Raw genomic sequence first — 17,828 nt, 5'->3', positions numbered from 1 at the left:
GTGGATTGGATTGAAGAATTTATGGATCTAAAGGTAGAGGAGGCCTGGGATTACTTTAAATCAAAGCTGCAGAAGCTATCGGAAGCCTGTATCCCAAGAAAGGGGAAAAAATTCATAGGAAGGAGTTGTAGACCAAGCTCGATGAGCAAGCATCTTAGAGAGGTGACTAAGAAGAAGCAGAAAGCATACAGGGAGTGGAAGATGGGAGGGATCAGCAAGGAAAGCTACCTTATTGAGGTCAGAGCATGTAGGGATAAAGTGAGACAGGCTAAAAGACGAGTAGAGTTGGACCTTGCAAAGGGAATTAAAACCAATAGTAAAAGGTTCTATAGCCATATGAATGAGAAGAAAACTAAGAAAGAAGAAGTGGGGCCGCTTAACACTGAGGATGGAGTGGAGGTTAAAGATAATTTAGGCATGGCCCAATATCTAAACAAATACTTTGCCTCAGTCTTAATAAGGCTAAAGAAGATCTTAGGGATAATGACAAATGACAAATGGGAATGAGGATATGGAGGTAGATATTACCATATCTGAGGTAGAAGCAAAACTGAAACAGCTTAATGGGACTAAATCGGGGGCCCAGATAATCTTCATCCAAGAATATTAAACGAATTGGCACCTGAAATTGCAAGCCCATTAGCAAGAATTTTTAATGAATCTGTAAACTCAGGAGTAGTACCGAATGATTGGAGAATTGCTAATATAGTTCCTATTTTTAAGAAAGGGGAAAAAAAGTGATCCGGGTAACTACAGGCCAGTTAGTTTGACATCTGTAGTATGCAAGGTCCTGGAAAAAATTTTGAAGGAGAAATTAGTTAAGGACATTGAAGTCAATGGTAAATGGGACAAAATACAACATGGTTTTACAAAAGGTAGATCGTGCCAAACCAACCTGATCTCCTTCTTTGAAAAAGTAACAGATTTTTTAGATAAAGGAAATGCAGTGGATCTAATTTACCTAGATTTCAGTAAGGCATTTGATACCGTGCCGCATGGGGAATTATTAGTTAAATTGGAGAAGATGGGGATCAATATGAACATCAAAAGGTGGATAAGGAATTGGTTAAAGGGGAGACTGCAACGGGTCCTACTGAAAGGCGAACTGTCAGGTTGGAGGGAGGTTACCAGTGGAGTTCCTCAGGGATCGGTTTTGGGACCAATCTTATTTAATCTTTTTATTACTGACCTTGGCACAAAAAGTGGGAGTGTGCTCATAAAATTTGCAGATGATACAAAGCTGGGAGGTATTGCCAATTCGGAGAAGGATCGGGATATTATACAGGAGGATCTGAATGACCTTGTAAACTGGAGTAATAGTAATAGGATGAAATTTAATAGTGAGAAGTGTAAGGTTATGCATTTAGGGATTAATAAGAAGAATTTTAGTTATAAGTTGGGACACATCAATTAGAAGTAACGGAAGAGGAGAAGGACCTTGGAGTATTGGTTGATCATAGGATGACTATGAGCTGCCAATGTGATATGGCTATGAAAAAAGCTAATGCGGTTTTGGGATGCATCAGGAGAGGCATTTCCAGTAGGGATAAGGAGGTTTTAGTACCATTATACAAGGCACTGGTGAGACCTCACCTAGAATACTGTGTGCAGTTCTGGTCTCCCATGTTTAAAAAGGATGAATTCAAACTGGAGCAGGTACAGAGAAGGGCTACTAGGATGATCCGAGGAATGGAAAACTTGTCTTATGAAAGGAGAATTAAGGAGCTTGGCTTGTTTAGCCTAACTAAAAGAAGGTTGAGGGGAGATAGGATTGCTCTCTATAAATATATCAGAGGGATAAATACAGGAGAGGGAGAGGAATTATTTAAGCTCAGCACCAATGTGGACACAAGAACAAATGGGTATAAACTGGCCACCAGGAAGTTTAAACTTGAAATCAGACAAAGGTTTTTAACCATCAGAGGAGTGAAGTTTTGGAATAGCCTTCCAAGGGAAGCAGTGGGGGCAAAAGATCTATCTGGTTTTAAGATTCTACTTGATAAGTTTATGGAGGAGATGGTATGATGGGATAATGGGATTTTGGTAAGTAATTGATCTTTAAATATTCAGGGTAAATAGGACTAATCCCCCGGGATGGGATATTAGATGGATGGGATCTGAGTTACCCAGGAAAGAATTTTCTGTAGTATCTGGCTGGTGAATCTTGCCCATATGCTCAGGGTTTAGCTGATTGCCATATTTGTGTTTGGGAAGGAATTTTCCTCCAGGGCAAATTGGAGAGGCCCTGGAGGTTTTTCGCCTTCCTCTGTAGCATGGGGCATGGTTGACTTGAGGGAGGCTTCTCTGCTCCTTGAAGTCTTTAAACCATGATTTAAGGACTTCAATAGCTCAGACATAGGTGAGGTTTTTCATAGGAGTGGGTGGGTGAGATTCTGTGGCCTGTGCTGTGCAGGATGTCGGACTAGATGATCAGAATGGTCCCTTCTGACCTTAGTATCTATGAATCTATGAATCTATGATGTGGAAAAAGCTGAAGTACTCAATGCTTTTTTTGCTTTGGTCTTCACAGACAAGGCCAGCTCCCAGGCTGCTGCACTGGGCAGCACAGTATGGGGAGGAGGTGATCAGCCCTCAATGGTGAAGGAACAGGTTAAAGGACTATTCAGAAAAGCTGGATATGAACAAGTCCATGAGTCCAGATCTAATGCATCTGAGGGTGCTGAGGGAGTTGGCTGATGTGATTGCAGAGTCATTGGCCACTATTGTTGAAAACTTGTAGCAATCGGGGGAGGTCCTGGATGATTGAAAAAAAGCAAATATAGTGCCCATCATTAAAAAAGAGAAGAAGGAGAATCCAGGGAACTACAGACTGGTCAGCCTCACCTAGTCCCTGGAAAAATCATGGAGCAGGTCCTCAAGGAATCCATTTTGAAGCACTTGGAGAAGAGGAAGGTGATCAGGAACAGTCAACATGGATTCACCAAGGGCAAGTCATGCCTGACTAACCTGATTGCCTTCTATGATGAGATAACTGGCTCTGTGGATATGTGGAAAATTGTGGACATGATATATCTTGATTTTAGAAAAGCTTTTGATACTGTCTCCCACTCCTATTCTTGCCAGCAAGTTAAAAAAGTATGGATTGGATGAATGGATTATAAAATGGATAGAAAGCTGGCTAGATCATCAAGCTCAATCGGTAGTGATCAATGTCTCGATGTCTAGTTGGCAGTCAATATCAAGCGGAGCTCCCCAGGAGCTGGTCCTGGGGCTGGTTTTGTTCAAGATCTTCATTAATGATCTGGATGATGGGATGGATTGCACCCTCAGCAAGTTTCCAAATGACACTAAACTGGGGCGGGGGGGAAGGAGATGCAGATATGCTGAAGGTAGGGATAGGGTCTAGAGTGACCTAGACAAATTGGAGGATTGGGCCAAAAGAAATCTGATGAGGTTCAACAAGGACAAGTGCAGAGTCCTGCACTTAGGATGGAAGAATCTCATGCACTGCTACCGACTAGGGACCGACTGGCTAAGTGGCAGTCCTGCAGAAAAGGACCTGGGGTTTACAGTGGACAAGAAGCTGGATATGAGGGTGCTGAAGCACTGGAATAAGTTCCAGAGAAAGGTGGTGGAATCTCCATCCTTAGAGATTTTTAAGGTCCAGCTTGAGAAAGCCCTGGTTGGGATGATTTAGTTGGGGTTGGTCCTGCTTTGAGAAGGGGGTTGGACTAGATGACCTCCTGAGGCCTCTTCCAACCCTAATCTTCTATGATTCTATGATCTTAGATGCACGTATCATCTTTGTACCATGAGTTATAAATATGTGTGGTATATTGATATCTCAAACTTGTGCTGAGCAGCTGGGTGGCACCCACAGACAGATTGGCACCAGCAGTATCCAGCTGTTTGAATGTCCATCGGGGAAATCAGCTGTACAATGAACCCATTGAGAGAAGCCAGGGGCTATGCCTATGAGTCAGCAGGATATGCCCGTGACATGGGACTGCATGTGCTCTTCCATGCCATGTGCTGTGAACTTGTGTTTGGGACAAAGGATGAACAAGCCACATGATAATTGGCAAAGGATATAAAAAGGCAGCTGCATCACCTCCATTTTATCTTCAATCCTGCTTCTCAGCTCTGGAGTAACTTCTCTGCAAACTGAAGCTTTGAATGAAGGACTGACAGACCTATCCAAGCTGTGGATATGTTCCAGAGGGACTTTACAAGCCAGCAAACTCACCAATGCTGCTAAGAACCTGATATGTGGACTCTGAAGTCATAGGTATGTATCTGATTGCTTGACTATTTAACAACTCTCTTCTCATTCTTTTCTTTTATAATAAAACCTTTAGTTTTAGATACTAAAGGATTGGCAGACAGCGTGGTAGTTTAGGTAAGATCCAAAACAATTTGCTGATTGCGAGCCAGAGACTGGAATGTAATAAAGGGGGCTGTGTGATTTTTTGATAACCAGTGTGGGGGATCAGGGGCACCGTCTGTGACTGGTTGGTGAATTTAACTACAGTGTTAACTACCAGTTTTGGGGGAATCAACTCTCCTTTTTTGCAGCCTGCCTTGGCCTTGGCATTTCCAGTGTAGGCTATCCTAAGCACTTGGGTCACAGGGATATCACAGAGTTTACGGCCACAAGGGACCACCAGATTATTCAGTCTGACCTCCTATACATCACAGGCCAGTGACACCGCCAAGCACCTGCATGCTGAACCCAGCAACCGAAATTAAACCAAAGTATCACAGCCCACCGGAGACTAAGCTAGTGTATGCCCTAGTCAGAGAATAGAAGGGACTGAGGTGAGCCAATGCTGAAGGCTGCTGCAGTGGCAGGAAACTGATGAAGTGAGCTACACCAAGAGGATACAATCCAGGCCTAGCTTTCAGCCACAGCACCCGCCTGCCACATGACTTGCCCAGCAGCTTGAGAGAGCGTTTAAAGCAGATGGAGCCTCCGTTGTTTTTGCTAGAGGAGAGGCTGGAAAATGGCCAAAATGAAACACCCAGGCTGGATGGAACCAGGAACCTCAATGCCCTACCAGAAGAGGGATGGTCTGGGAAGGCCCAGCTTGGTGAAGATGGGCAGAAAGAGACCACCCAGGGCAAAGGGCTCGGTGGAAATAGATATGGGGATGCACACTCATCTGCCTCATCAAAAGGGGTCACAAAAAGGGGCTGGAAGGCCTGGAAATTCACCTGGAGGGTGAAGAGGAGGGGAACAGCTGCTCATGGGATGTTCTTTTCTGCCCCAGAGTCCACATCCAGATGCCCTTTCCCCAAAGTCCACCATCCCCCCCCAACCAAAACAGACTAGACCACTCCCCAGTCCTTGCCATCGTGCATACACCCAGCTGTTGGATGGGGGGTGCCAGTAAGCTGCCAGGCCCCTTCCAGAGCTTTTGCCTATCCGTATGTGGACTGAATCCAGGTGCCCTGAGACACAGCCTCTCCCCGTGTGCCACCCCTGAAGCTCTGTTCAGCGTGGACATGGAGATCAACAGAGCCTGGGGCAAACCGGAGGAGGTAAAAGGCAGGGCATTCCTTGGACTGTGGAATCTGCTGCTGGTCCTGAACAGCTGAGCCAGAGTCCTGCCCCCAGGGGGTGATGCCCTAAACTCCTGCTTTAGATTCCAAGGCCAGAAGGGACTGTTGTGATCACCCTGTATAGCCTAGGCCAAGGGACTGCCCCAGAATACATTCCTAGAGCAGATCTTCTAGAAAAGCATCCAATCTTGAGATTGCCATGCCCCTTCACCCACAAGCCAACGCTGCAACATGGCTCCAGTCAAGTACTGCTAGACATAAACAGCCAGGAGCAGGGCAGGAGTTGGGTGGTGTGGTCCAGTGGGGTGGGCATGGGATGGAGGCCTAAGTTCTATTCCTGGTTCTTTCTGTGGGACGTTGGCAAGTCATGTCTCCCTGTGCCTTAGCTTTCCCTCTCTTTGTTTGGTTTGTAAGCTCTTCAAAGCAGGGACTGTCTCTTGCTCTGTGTTTGTACAGCACCTAGCACAATAGGGCCTAAACCTCAGCTGGTTGCCTGTATGGGCTACTGTAAGATAAGTAATGCAGGACTGATGTACTTCTCTACGTTTGTAGTGGGGCACAGATCCTGTAGGGATGGCACCTTGGATATGTTTATCCTAATAACAATACTAACTGGTGGCTGGGCAGCTAGAGAGTGAGCAGCTGAGAGCGAGTATTTGATGGCTCAGGTGTCTTCCCTACATGGATTTCAGATAAGAACATAGGAACATAAGAACAGCCATAATAGGTCAGACCAAAGGTCCATCTAACCCAGTATCCATTGCTCCCCCTTTGGTCCATTTTATCAACTGATGCTACCATGAGCCAACGACTCACCACGAGGTTCCCGATGACCATGACCATCAAGAAGACAATCAGGCACATGGGCTGGCCAGCCACCTCCATGCAGTCCCACATGGTCTCAATCCACTCCCCGCACAGGATGCGGAAGATGATGAGGAAGGCGTGGAAGAAGTCGTGCATGTGCCAGCGGGGCAGCGTGCAGTCCAGAGAGATCTTGCACACGCACTCCTTATAGCTCTTCCCAAACAGCTGCATGCCCACCACGGCAAAGATGAAGACGATGATGGCCAGTACCAGGGTGAGGTTTCCCAGAGCCCCCACGGAGTTGCCAATGATCTTTATCAGCATGTTGAGGGTCGGCCAGGACTTGGCAAGCTTGAAAACTCTCAGCTGCAAGGAGGTGGAAACAGAAACCTCAATTGGCCTGTGGAACTCACTGCCACAAGATATCACTGACATTAAGAGGATGCAGGATTCTGAGTGACAGCATTCAAATAGTATCCAGAGTGATAGTGGTAAATAATAAATGTTTTGGAAGGGGTATGAAACTTCCAGCTTCCACGCCTAACCCAACCTCAAACCATTGCGGGTTAGGAGGAAACTGTCATGGGGCAGATAGCTAACTACCTTCTGCACGGCTTCCTGTATCTTTTTCTGTAGCTTCTGGTGCTGGCCTCTGACAGAGAAGGACATTGGGCTGGATGGACCTTGGGTCTGACCCAGCCTGGCTGTTTCTATATTAGCTCAGAGGGAATGCGGATGTCCCTGTGAGTTTAGCTACTGCTCCAGTAAGACTAGGGGAGCTGCTGTTGCCATTTCATCTAAAATGGATAGTACAGACATGCCTTCCTCGCATCTGCCATGCTAACTGCTCCCCCGGGCACACGGAACATTCAACCCGGGCTGCATCAGCCTGATCTTTGAACCCAACGTGATTCAGTGACCATCACCACCCGGGAGTTAGAAATGACCCTTCTCTGGGTATGGCACTTGCCATGAAGCCCCTCAGCATAGCAGAGCCACAGGGCAACCTACCAGGCGGAAGGATCGGAGCACAGAGAGCCCCTGCACATTGGCCAGGCCCAGTTCCACCAAGCTCAGGGTGACAATGATGCTGTCAAATATGTTCCACCCCTGCTGGAAGTAATCATAGGGATCCAGGGCTATGAGCTTTAGCACCATCTCTGCAGTGAAGATCCCAGTGAAGACCTTTGAAAACAGACCCCATTAGTGCTCATCACACAATCAGCGCGTCACAGTCCTGTCAGGGAGGGGATGGGCCCAAGGGGATCTAGCACCAGAGCCCACCCGGGCATAGAAAGCAGCAGTGGGCAGCCGACTGAGATCATGCCATGGCACCAGAGGGCCTGATCCAAAGTTACTGAGTCTACTGCCCATGGACCCTGGCTTGGGACCGTAATGCAGTGCGCCCTGGCCCCCAGCGCTGACCACCCATCTCATGGACATTCAGTGCCTTTCCTTTCAGGGCATATGATCAAAGCTACAGGTGCTGCTGCAGCTCCCCGACTTTGATTGTGTGAAAGTGCGGGCTCAGGGCCATTTCCTGCATCACCTCCGGGCGGATTTCGGGGTGTGCTGGACAAGGCAGGACTGGGCCAGCCCTTGCTCACCCCATCCACAGTTACGATAGAGATCACAGGGCTTGCCATAGGGCTCCCCTCACACATGGGCAGGAAAGCAGGGTTACGTTTTAGCAAGTCTGAGGGCATAGAAACAGCGCAGGGGAGGCTCCATACTGCGTCAGCCCCTCGGCCCTTGGCCAGCCTGGGAACAATTTCCCCCATGCGGACACTGGCTAAGACTGCCATCGGTCCCTGGCAGTGGGGGCAGGCCAGTGGCAGGGCCAGAGCACACAGCGCTGTGGGGATTCTGAGCAATGGCAGAGCTCCTCAGAGGCAGCCTAGGCCGGGCAGAGGTAACTTACAGCAGACCTCCAGGGGCTAGTTACACTGGGGGCTGGTCACTTCCAGAGCAGCCCAGAGCTGGGAGGGCGAAAAAGGGCTTAAAAAGCTGCAAGTTTGGTGCTGTTCCTCTGAGAGTCTGTCTGCACTGCCATTGGGAGGTGCGACTGCAGCATGCATGGACATACCCAAGCCAGCTTTGATCTAGCTTTGCCAGGGGCTGTTGTGAAGGCTCAAAGTATAACTGAGTTCAAAAAAGAACTAGGTAAACTCATGGAGAATAGACCCATCAATGGCTATTAGCCAGGATGGCCAGGGATGCAACCCCATGCTCTGGGGTCCCTAACCTCTGACTGCCAGATGCTGGGAGTGCATGACAGCAGATGGATCACTTGTAATTGCCCTATTCTGTTCACTCCCTCTGAAGCATCTGCCTCTGCCTCCTGGCAGTAGACAGGATACTGGGCTAGATGGACCATTGGTCTGAGCCAGTGTGGCCATTTGTATGTTCTCTAACTAGATGAAAGCTACTGCAGGTGATAATAGCAGTGAAGCTGTGGCAGCATGGAGGGTGCATGGGCTACCCCTGCTCACTCAACACCCTGGGTAGAGCCACTGTTCATGCTGCTGCAGCTGCACTGCTCGTGTCACTCAGAGAAAGCTAGCTCGGATATGTCTACACGCTGTGCACCACACCTGAGTGCAGGGTAGACATGCCCTAAACGGCAGAGCATGAAGTGTCACACACCAGGCATGACAGCACCAGACGACAAAACGGCACAGGAAACATGAAACTAAAGCAGATAGTCCAGGAGCCTCAGGAGACGCAGAGACTTGGATTTCTCTTCCTGGAAGCCCAGAGAGACTGAGTGCCCTGGAGTTCTTTGGCTGGAAGTCGTGTGGGAGTGCACTAGGCTCCAGGAGACCCTGAACGAAGGCTGCTATACGTCATCTCTAGGCTGACTGGGAACGGGAGAAAGAGCACTATTGTTTGTGAGCCCCATGTGAATGCTTTTGCCACCAAACGCCTTCAGAAATACTTGGCATGGGGGGATGCTGTCACAACAAAATAAAATCCAGTTGACCAAGTAGCACCCTCAAGTTACTTTCAATTTAGGAGGAAACCCAGGGGTCCCTTCCAGCGCTCTGCCTCTGTCACTCCCCCTGAGGTCGGCTGCTGGGTAAGGCGATCTGGCTTTTACACATTACTGTCTTATTGGGACAATAACGATGCTCTGCATTATCACATTATCGCAGTACAGTAGCAGTTATGTGACAATTAGCCACCTACTACAAGTGTTTGCATTTCACGGCCCCGAGTTCTGGGTGTGCAGAGCTGGTGGTAGGTTGCAAACACGACATGTGTTCAGCTCAGCAATGCTCATTTTGCTGACTTTAGTTTCCATTTGTATTTGACTCCTGCTAGGCTTCACCTCCTCATCGGCCAGACTGATTCTCATCATATTGTCTCATCGAGCCACAGGGGACTGGGCCAGATGCAGAAATCCCTGGGTGAAATCCTCTGGTCTGTGCTAAGCAGGAGGTCAGACAAGATGATCATGCAAGCCCAATGAGAAGGTCTCTTCATTCTAACTCCCTTTCCTCTCTTCCCCACAAGGTTTTCTTCAGAGATTCTGCCTGGGCTCAGTCCAAAAGGGAGTTTTCTGGGAAGGGGTGGGAGAGCGGGTCTTGTGGAATCCATTCAGCCGCTTTCTGAGCAGGAGACAAACACTTTCCCTTACAGTTCTGACTGAGTTTGGCACTCAAATGGTGGCAAACGTTACCGTCACCATGGGCCAGATTTTCAAAAGAGTTCCGTGCCCCAGCGTGCTGAGCTCTGGCAAATCTGGCCACTGATTTTGGTGCCTGAACTGCAACTGAGCTCTGAGAATCCGGCTGCATGAAGATGGGTCTCAGGGAGAAGCTATCTCTGATACGTTTAAATTTGCGAACCCGTCTCTGAAGGGCTAGTGGGCTAGCTGGCCCTTCCGCTCATGCTCAGTACCTGGTTTCCCCCCCATGTCGGGAGCTGCTCCTCCTCATCCCAAGTGTCTACAGCAGGAAGAGGTTGTATTTCAACTCTCCAACTTACAGTCATGATCCACAAAGTCATGTCTGTGCCTAGAGTCTAGGCACATGCTGTATGTAACTCCCATGGGCAATCCACCAGCGGGTGGGAGTATTGGTTTTATGCCATGCTCCCCCACCTTGGAATCCATGGACCATCCTTCACTGGAGTTCCATAAGATCTGGGGTGGGGAGAGCAGGATGGGAGGGGAGAAAGTGGGGAGCAGCTAGGGTCCCTGGCAGGCTCCTCGTCTGACCCTGCTTTGGTCTGCAGCAGGGTCACAACCTGCTCTGCTGCTGCGGGCAAGTGGTTTGCAAATGTGCTGAGGCCTTATCCTTGGGAGAATGGTTTGAATCGCTGGGCTCCCACGGCACGACTGACATGCATGAGGTGGAAGGCAGGGGCAAGGCCGGGTGGGTGCTTGGCAGCAGCAATATGCATGTTTAGGCCATTGGGGAGCATGCTCACTCTCTCTGCATGCACAGCCCTTCCTGGGGAAGGCACAGGCAGGGCTCTCTGCCTCCCCTGAACCCCCACTGTCCTCTTGGATTTAAACTCTGCAGGAGGATTGTAAATAGACTAAAGGAAAAGCCAGAGCTGGTTTTGTGGATAGACTGTGCTAAACCCAATAGTCTATTAATCCCCTTGTATTTCCTGAATGAAATCAGATACAAAGCCGGTATGTGACTAGCGTCATTCTGCCTAGGGCTGCTGGCCCCCGCTCCATCTCCATTCAGCAGCTATGCGCAGAGGCTCTGAGAGCGAGACTAGCCTAGCCATGGGAGAGAAGGGTCATGCTTTTTGTTCAAATGCAAAGGGAATTGGAGTGAAGTCATGAAATACTGGGTCCTCTGCATGGAGGGAGAGCCAGGTAGAGAGAGTGCCTGGACAGGCACAGTCTGCTCTGGAGGGAGAGATGGCAAGGATTGTGCACATGAAGGGAAACAGGTAGATATTCACCCCAGTTTTCTTCGGCTTCCCCCCATCTTATGGTAAAGTGACAACAAGAATTGCTGGGTGCTTGCCTCTGCCATATAGCACCTAACGCAGGCCTGCTCTGCTCACGCTAAAAGCTACTAGGCAGGGATGGGGGCTAATGCAGGCTTTGCAGTGACACATGTACAGGATATGACTATCTTGCAACGGGGTGTGTGTGACTGCAGCATGCGTAGCCCAACAGCAGTGAAGCCACGGCAATGCAGGCCTTAGGGTGGGCAAGCTGCCCAGGGTCCGGGCTGGGCTCGTACAGCCAGAACTGCTGCAACTTCACCTGATCTAGCTTGGGCCTGTCTGCCTGTCCTGCCCTCCTGCCCCAAATGCTGTGTAGCCAGACCCAGTGTCACACTCACACTGCACTGGCTTCTCATTTCTTTGCTGTTTTGGGAGGGTCTCTTCCTCACTCTCAACCCCCAGATGATGTTTCCTTCGGACCCCTGGTTGTGCCACTCAGCTGTGCCCCATTCTCTCAGGCACATGGCCCTCTCTCGCCTTCGGCATCAACCTCACAACCTTCTCGGCCAGCACAGCTCGGTCTTCTTCCATCTCTGCTCCACCTGTCCTGCTTCCCTCTCTCCAACACCAGCCTCCTGTCTCACCACTTCTTCTTCCTCCTCCTGCCTGGTGTTCCCTTCCCCTCCTGTTGTCTGGAGCTGGAAGTTCCCAGAGAGTCTGCCCTTACAGTCACATTTGGACGCTGTTCTCGCCACCCTGCCCCTCAGTTTTGAATCGATTTCCGGGGCTGCTCTCTTGAGCCCTGCATGAGCTGGGAGTTGTGGTGTGCTGCACCCTGCCCAAAGAATCAGGGGTCCAGCTTCCAGGCTGTTCATTGAGGCTGCAGTGTTTCCAAAGTGGCCTCCAATCTGGCTGCCTAGAACCTGATTCTCCAAAGAGTGGCGCACATGCAGGGCATTCGTGGGGCTGCGGGCACTCAGCGCCTCTGAGCATCACAATTGAGCATCACTCTGAGTTCAAGGCAGGCTCCCAGAAATGGTGGTGCATATGCCTGACAGCTCCCCATCTGTGCCCAATCCACAGAGGAAATGAGCCTGTTACATCCCAGCTGTTTAGCGTCAGCTGGGACAGCTCTTGAGCACTTTGTCTGGGTTTGCCAAGACAAACAAAGGGCTGTAACAGACTGACCTGCTCTGCAGATCGGGCGCAAAGGGACACCGGTACCATACCTTCATGAGTGGGCTGCAGGGCCACCAGGATCAGTAGCCCCCTTCAAAATGATGGGCTTTCACTGGCCTCTTAAGGGGTATGTGAGAACATGGGTGGGTGACACATGCATCCTCTGCTATATGGAAACATTTTAACCTGGGGTGTTCAGGGGAGCCAAGAGGAGATAGCAATTTGGTGGGGGCTGGGGCCATGCCCAGTGAAATTCACAGGTGCGATGGTAATTGTGTGGCACGTTCCCATGGTCTCTGAAGAACTACAGGAATGATAACATTTGCCCCTCAGCAGGGCCCCACCATACCCAGCAAAGTGCCCTTGGAGTCTCCTGCTTCTGCTGACAGCTAAGAGGGTCCCGTGTCCAGATGCAAAAGTTCTAATGGCCCTGTGCAGCCCAGTGAGGAGAAAATACCCAATTCAGAAGACACAAGGGAATGAAATCATCATTTTACCACCCTGGGCCATGGGGACACCTCGCAACATGAAAACAGAAGCTGCTTCTGCTGAGACTCTGGCTTTGCTGGGGAGAAGATCACAACTAGGAAACAAATATGGAGTCTCCTTAGGCTAGGGTTTTCCAGGGAGCCAACAGGAGTTAGGTGCTTACTTCACAGATTCCAGTGGGATTTGGGTGCCTATCTCCTTTTGACTCCTTGGAAAATCCCACCTTCACAGCCACATGAACACCGAGCCGGGTAACAAGTGAGGCTGGGGTCTGACATCCCAGGATTTGCCAGGACAGAGAACAGGCTGGCAGGACCAGTCCTCGGGGCTGTGCCTTGATTGACAGCTGGCTGTCTGGGGTCTTCACTTGGAATTGTCCACCCTGGCAGTGCTCTTTCTGACCAGGATCCCTACAGTGGGCTGGGACCCATCTGTGGGGCTGTGATCCACAGTTCTCCCCAGGCTGCACATGCCTCAGGGCTGACAAGGAGGTGTCAGGCCACGTGAGCTTCTCCAGGGAAGCTCCAGCAGGAGAAACGGGGGCAGCTCCTGGTCCTCTGGCTCCCTTCTGCCCCTTGTGGTAGCTTTCCTTGAGTTGGTACAGTCATGCTGCAATCCAACCCTACTCAGCACCATCCCTGCAGTACGGCAGAGGCTTGTTCACACGCCTGCGGTCACTGCTCATAGGCCCCTCACTGAACTCTGGATCAGAGCTGTAAAGGGTGATCAATGGAAAAATCAAAGCCAGGCAATTTCCTACCAGGTTCCCCACAGTCAGCACGTTCTCAAACTCTTCAGTCATAGGGTAGTGCTCCATGGCCATGAACACCGTGTTGAGCACAATGCAGATTGTGATCCCCAGGTCAACAAACGGGTCCATCACAATCAGCCGTACAAACGCCTTCAGCTTCACCCAGAGGGGGCAGCAGTCCCAGACCAGGAATGTATGGGCGAATTTATACCACCAGGGTGGACACTTCTGGTGAGCTTCCTCGAGCTCTGAAAACAAGAGACAAAGACCCCATGTCATTGCCCATGTGCCTCTGGAGAAGAGTCACATGCTAAGTCAACAGACGGGAGCTTGGCTGAGGAGACTTGATCCAGCCTCGCGCTGGCAACAAGACTAGTGCACTGGGCCACTAAGCATAGAGTGGGTGCAAAAGGGTGCCAAACTTTTTATTATGGTTGTGTAAAGGACCGTTTGGGATACACAGATGCGGTAGGTGTCACGAAGGTGTAACAGGAACACAGGCATCAGCGGGACACAGGCATTGCCTTCGTCCTCAAGAATGTGTTCATTAGGCTGTATGCAAACCCACTGGCACATGCCGGTCTGCTCCTGTCCAGGATGTGACGTTTCCCACCTCAGCACAGCAAAGCAACTTGGTGGAGAAAAGTGTGGGAAACCAGCTTGGCTGGGCTGATATTCAAAAATGCAGCTGATCTACGCTGGGGCTTTCAAATTAGCTGAGAGTTTGGTACCCGAATCCCACTGAAATGGTTATTTATATATTTAGTTGTATTACCATAGCAACTAGGAGCTCCACTCCTGGCCCTGAAGCCTATTGTGCTATGTGCTGAACAAACAGATGGTCCCTGCCCTAATGGGCTTACAATCTGAGACATCCATTGCAATTGAGTGCCTAACTCCCTTGAGCCTCTTTGTATATTCCAGCCCCAATTATTGTTGAACAGCTGCATCTCTGATGGAACAGATCCAGGGGAGATGCAGCTGATCCACTAAATCAAAGAGGACTAGAAAGGGCAAGGAATCAATGAATAAACTATTCCTGGTCTATCAAACCTTTTCTGCTCTTTGGATCTTGGCTATCTTAATGGGGGCCTGCCCCCAGTGCAGCCGGGGTCATCTGGAATGCCCGAGCTGACAGTCCCTATGCTTGATCAGCTTGCAGCTTTCATATCTGTGTTCACAGATGCGATTGGATAAGGGTTGGTATCGAAGAGACATGTTATAGCCAGGAGGACAAATCAATGAATGAATAGAGTGTGTTTTTATTTAGGAAGTCACAGAATCACTCCTGGCCCCACTTGCAACAAAGACTGAATAGCAACTCTGGCTGGGTCCATATCAGAAACTGTTGCCAAGGAGTCTGGGGACATCCTACTTGAGTTAAGAAAAATGTCCCGTGTGGGCCTGGCCATGGAACCAGGCGACCAGGAGCTAAGAGATGAATCTGGGGTTTGAAGTGATAACATAACTGTTTGCAATCTCGCTTTGCTCATTTTATCATCTCTTTGGAATCCTGCAGTGTGCCCACAACCTGAGGAGCCCTGGCCACAGCCACCAAAATACACAACTTCTGCCTCAAAGGCCTTGGGCAACAAGCACTGTTCACAAGTTAACAGCAGGGATTGAAAGCACGCTTTTCATGTGGAGAGCATGCAACACTGTCACCTAGGAGCTACTCCTTGAGCAGCTACTTCGGGGACCAGGCACTAGAGGGGACTGGACCTATACTAAACAGTCTTACAATCTAAGACAAGCAGCAGACAAAGGATGGGGAAGAGGGGAACAGCCGAGCATAGCTATATTGGAGCTGGGGTAACAGTGAATTGTGTTGATAGTGAACCTTGTGGGGGTGAGGGGAGAGGAAAACGTCAGCACAAGAACTAAAGGGGAGAAAACTGGCTGGGAATAAATTTAGGCTAGAAATTAGAAGAAGGTTTCTAACCATCCAAGGAGGAAAGTTCTGGCACAGCCCCCCAGTGGGCACAGTGCGGGGAGCCAGCCTCACTAGTTTTAAGATGGAGTTTGCTAAGTTTATGAGCAGAATGATATGACAGGTTGTGTGCGATAGCAAGGCCCGCACTTAGTGACCCGACAGGTCCCTTCCAATTCTATGTTCCTATTCTCTGGTTTATATTAAGCGACATTTGTCCTGAAAATATTTTTTGCTTCTCAGAGCCTTTATGGATATGACACTGATTGTCAGCGTTACAGTCAATCCATACAGAGCTCTCTGCTGCATGTGGGCGTGAACTCGGCTTGGCATTTTTGTGTTGAACAGTACCCAGCGCAGCCCCTACTTTATCAGGGTGGGAATCTACCTTCCATGGTGTTAGAGATTATGCTGACTGAGCTCTCTGCTCTCTGCTGGAGACCAGGCCCGTTTTGGCTGTCCGCTAGCAGGTGATCAGGATCGGACTTGTCTTGCTTATCCACAGGACTTGGCTACAAAAAGGAGAGCAGGTCATAGTATGAGAACATGGGTCATCGGAGTCCATTAAACGCACTTAGAGGGAGGGCAGCATAACAATCATATGGGTCCTCATGGCACAGTCTGGGCTGTACTAAAAGGAAGAACTAGGCAGGTAATAACCAGATGGGTCTGGGGCTACTGTGGGAAGCTCCTTAAACCATCAGATGACTCTATGGCTTCAGTAAAGGCAGGTCATTAGTTCTGTGAGGGATGTCCTAGGCTGAAAGCCTTATAAAAGGGAAGTGATTGGAGCTGGCCCATGAGCTGAGATCTGCAAAGCAGACTGTGGAGGGAAGGTTGTTTCCAACAGGTTCCTTGTCCCAAAGGGGCACAGAAGAATCTAAGGGAGTTGTATGTCTTCATTGAAGTTGGAAGTGTAATTCCCAGGATGGGCAGACAGACAGGCACTTGCTTTGATCGCGCTAGTGCACTAAACACGGCCGTGTAGCTGCCGCATACCTGGGTGGCAAGGCCCACCTACTGCTTGTAGCATCGCAGCTACTCTGCTATTTTTAGCACACTAGTTTGATCAGAGCTGGCACATATTTGTGAATGTGAGCTGGGAACTAGACCTCCAGCTGCAGCGCAGATGGAACTCGCACACTCAGGGGCCCGCAAACAGAGTGCAGCAGGAAAAGCAGCCGACACGGGGAGGGTAAGAAAATGTTGGTTTAAGTAGTTCCAACCACCCTGTGAATTACACCTGGGGCCGGTGGGCTCCCTGGGGCCTGGACATCAGTTACACTAAGGCTGGCCCCTCTCTGCCATGTGCATCAGAGTGGGATTTTCTGTGAGTGGAAGGGAGTCAGGCGTGGTCCTCTTCCCCCCCTCCCTCTCCTGTGAACTGTCATGCTCTCATTTCACCTGTGACAAGTGGGCGGGGCACCTGCTGAAATCAGCTCAATGGGAATCATTCTCAAGAGCAGAATTCAGCACGTGGGTGCAGGAGAGTCACTGGGGCAAATTCACAGGCACCAGGCAGACTCTCAAAGAATCAGAGACTCGGATTGGAAGGGACCTTGAGAGGTCATCTAGCCCAGTCCCCTGCACTCAGGGCAGGACTAAGGATTATCTAGACCATCCCTAACCTCTCCAGCTCCACTGGGGAAAAAGGGATGAGAAGCAGCCTGAGGCCCAGGCCCTTCCCCCACTCAGGGAATCCCCTCTGGCCCGCGGGACCTAGCCAAGATTGCAGGGGCCTGGGGACAGGACAGGGCATGGCTGGAGTGTTAGCCCCAGATGTTCTGCTGGGCTGTAACAGTACATCACAGCCATTGCAGCAAGCAGAACAAATTGGAGAAGGCCTTGGACTGTGGCTCCCAGCAGCCCCAGGACAGACAAGTCCAAACTCTCCCCACTTGGTCCCTCTGCTAGGCTCTGCAGCAGTGCAGAGATGAATCCAGCCTGCCATGCACAGACAGCACCACAGAGACGAAACATAAATGAGTATATACTTCCTCAACTGTCTCTGAGTGCTCCAGCACGACCCTGGCAATGACTCGCCCATTGCAGTCTTTGGATTTGCCTTGGTTGTTAGCTGCAGCTGGGGCAGAGTCCCCCGTCTTCTTGTCCACTGCGCTGCTGCTCTGGGAACTGCCACTTGACTTACGGTCTCGTAACTGCAAAGAAACCAGAGACTTGTGTGGTGGGAGCTTCCTCAGTGGGACGCAGTGTGTGTGTTGGGGGGGAGGG

The 17,828-nt window shown here is 50.0% G+C and overlaps 1 protein-coding gene across 1 annotated transcript in view; it reads right to left on the bottom strand.

Annotated features, from left to right (window-relative positions):
- Positions 1–17,828, bottom strand: part of SCN4A (sodium voltage-gated channel alpha subunit 4) — a 132,037-nt gene that overhangs the window by 66,777 nt on the left and 47,432 nt on the right. Inside the window, exons 10-14 of the mRNA XM_038385508.2 lie at positions 17,591–17,755; positions 15,985–16,108; positions 13,676–13,914; positions 7,342–7,515; positions 6,340–6,696 (exon numbers count right to left, since the gene is read on the bottom strand). Coding sequence (XP_038241436.1) covers positions 6,340–6,696; positions 7,342–7,515; positions 13,676–13,914; positions 15,985–16,108; positions 17,591–17,755 — 1,059 coding nt within the window. The remainder of the gene's footprint in view (positions 1–6,339; positions 6,697–7,341; positions 7,516–13,675; positions 13,915–15,984; positions 16,109–17,590; positions 17,756–17,828) is intronic.

This window comes from Dermochelys coriacea, chromosome 27 (genome assembly GCF_009764565.3).
Source record: "Dermochelys coriacea isolate rDerCor1 chromosome 27, rDerCor1.pri.v4, whole genome shotgun sequence".
Taxonomy (NCBI): domain Eukaryota; kingdom Metazoa; phylum Chordata; order Testudines; family Dermochelyidae; genus Dermochelys; species Dermochelys coriacea.
This window is presented reverse-complemented; position numbering and strand designations above follow the sequence as displayed.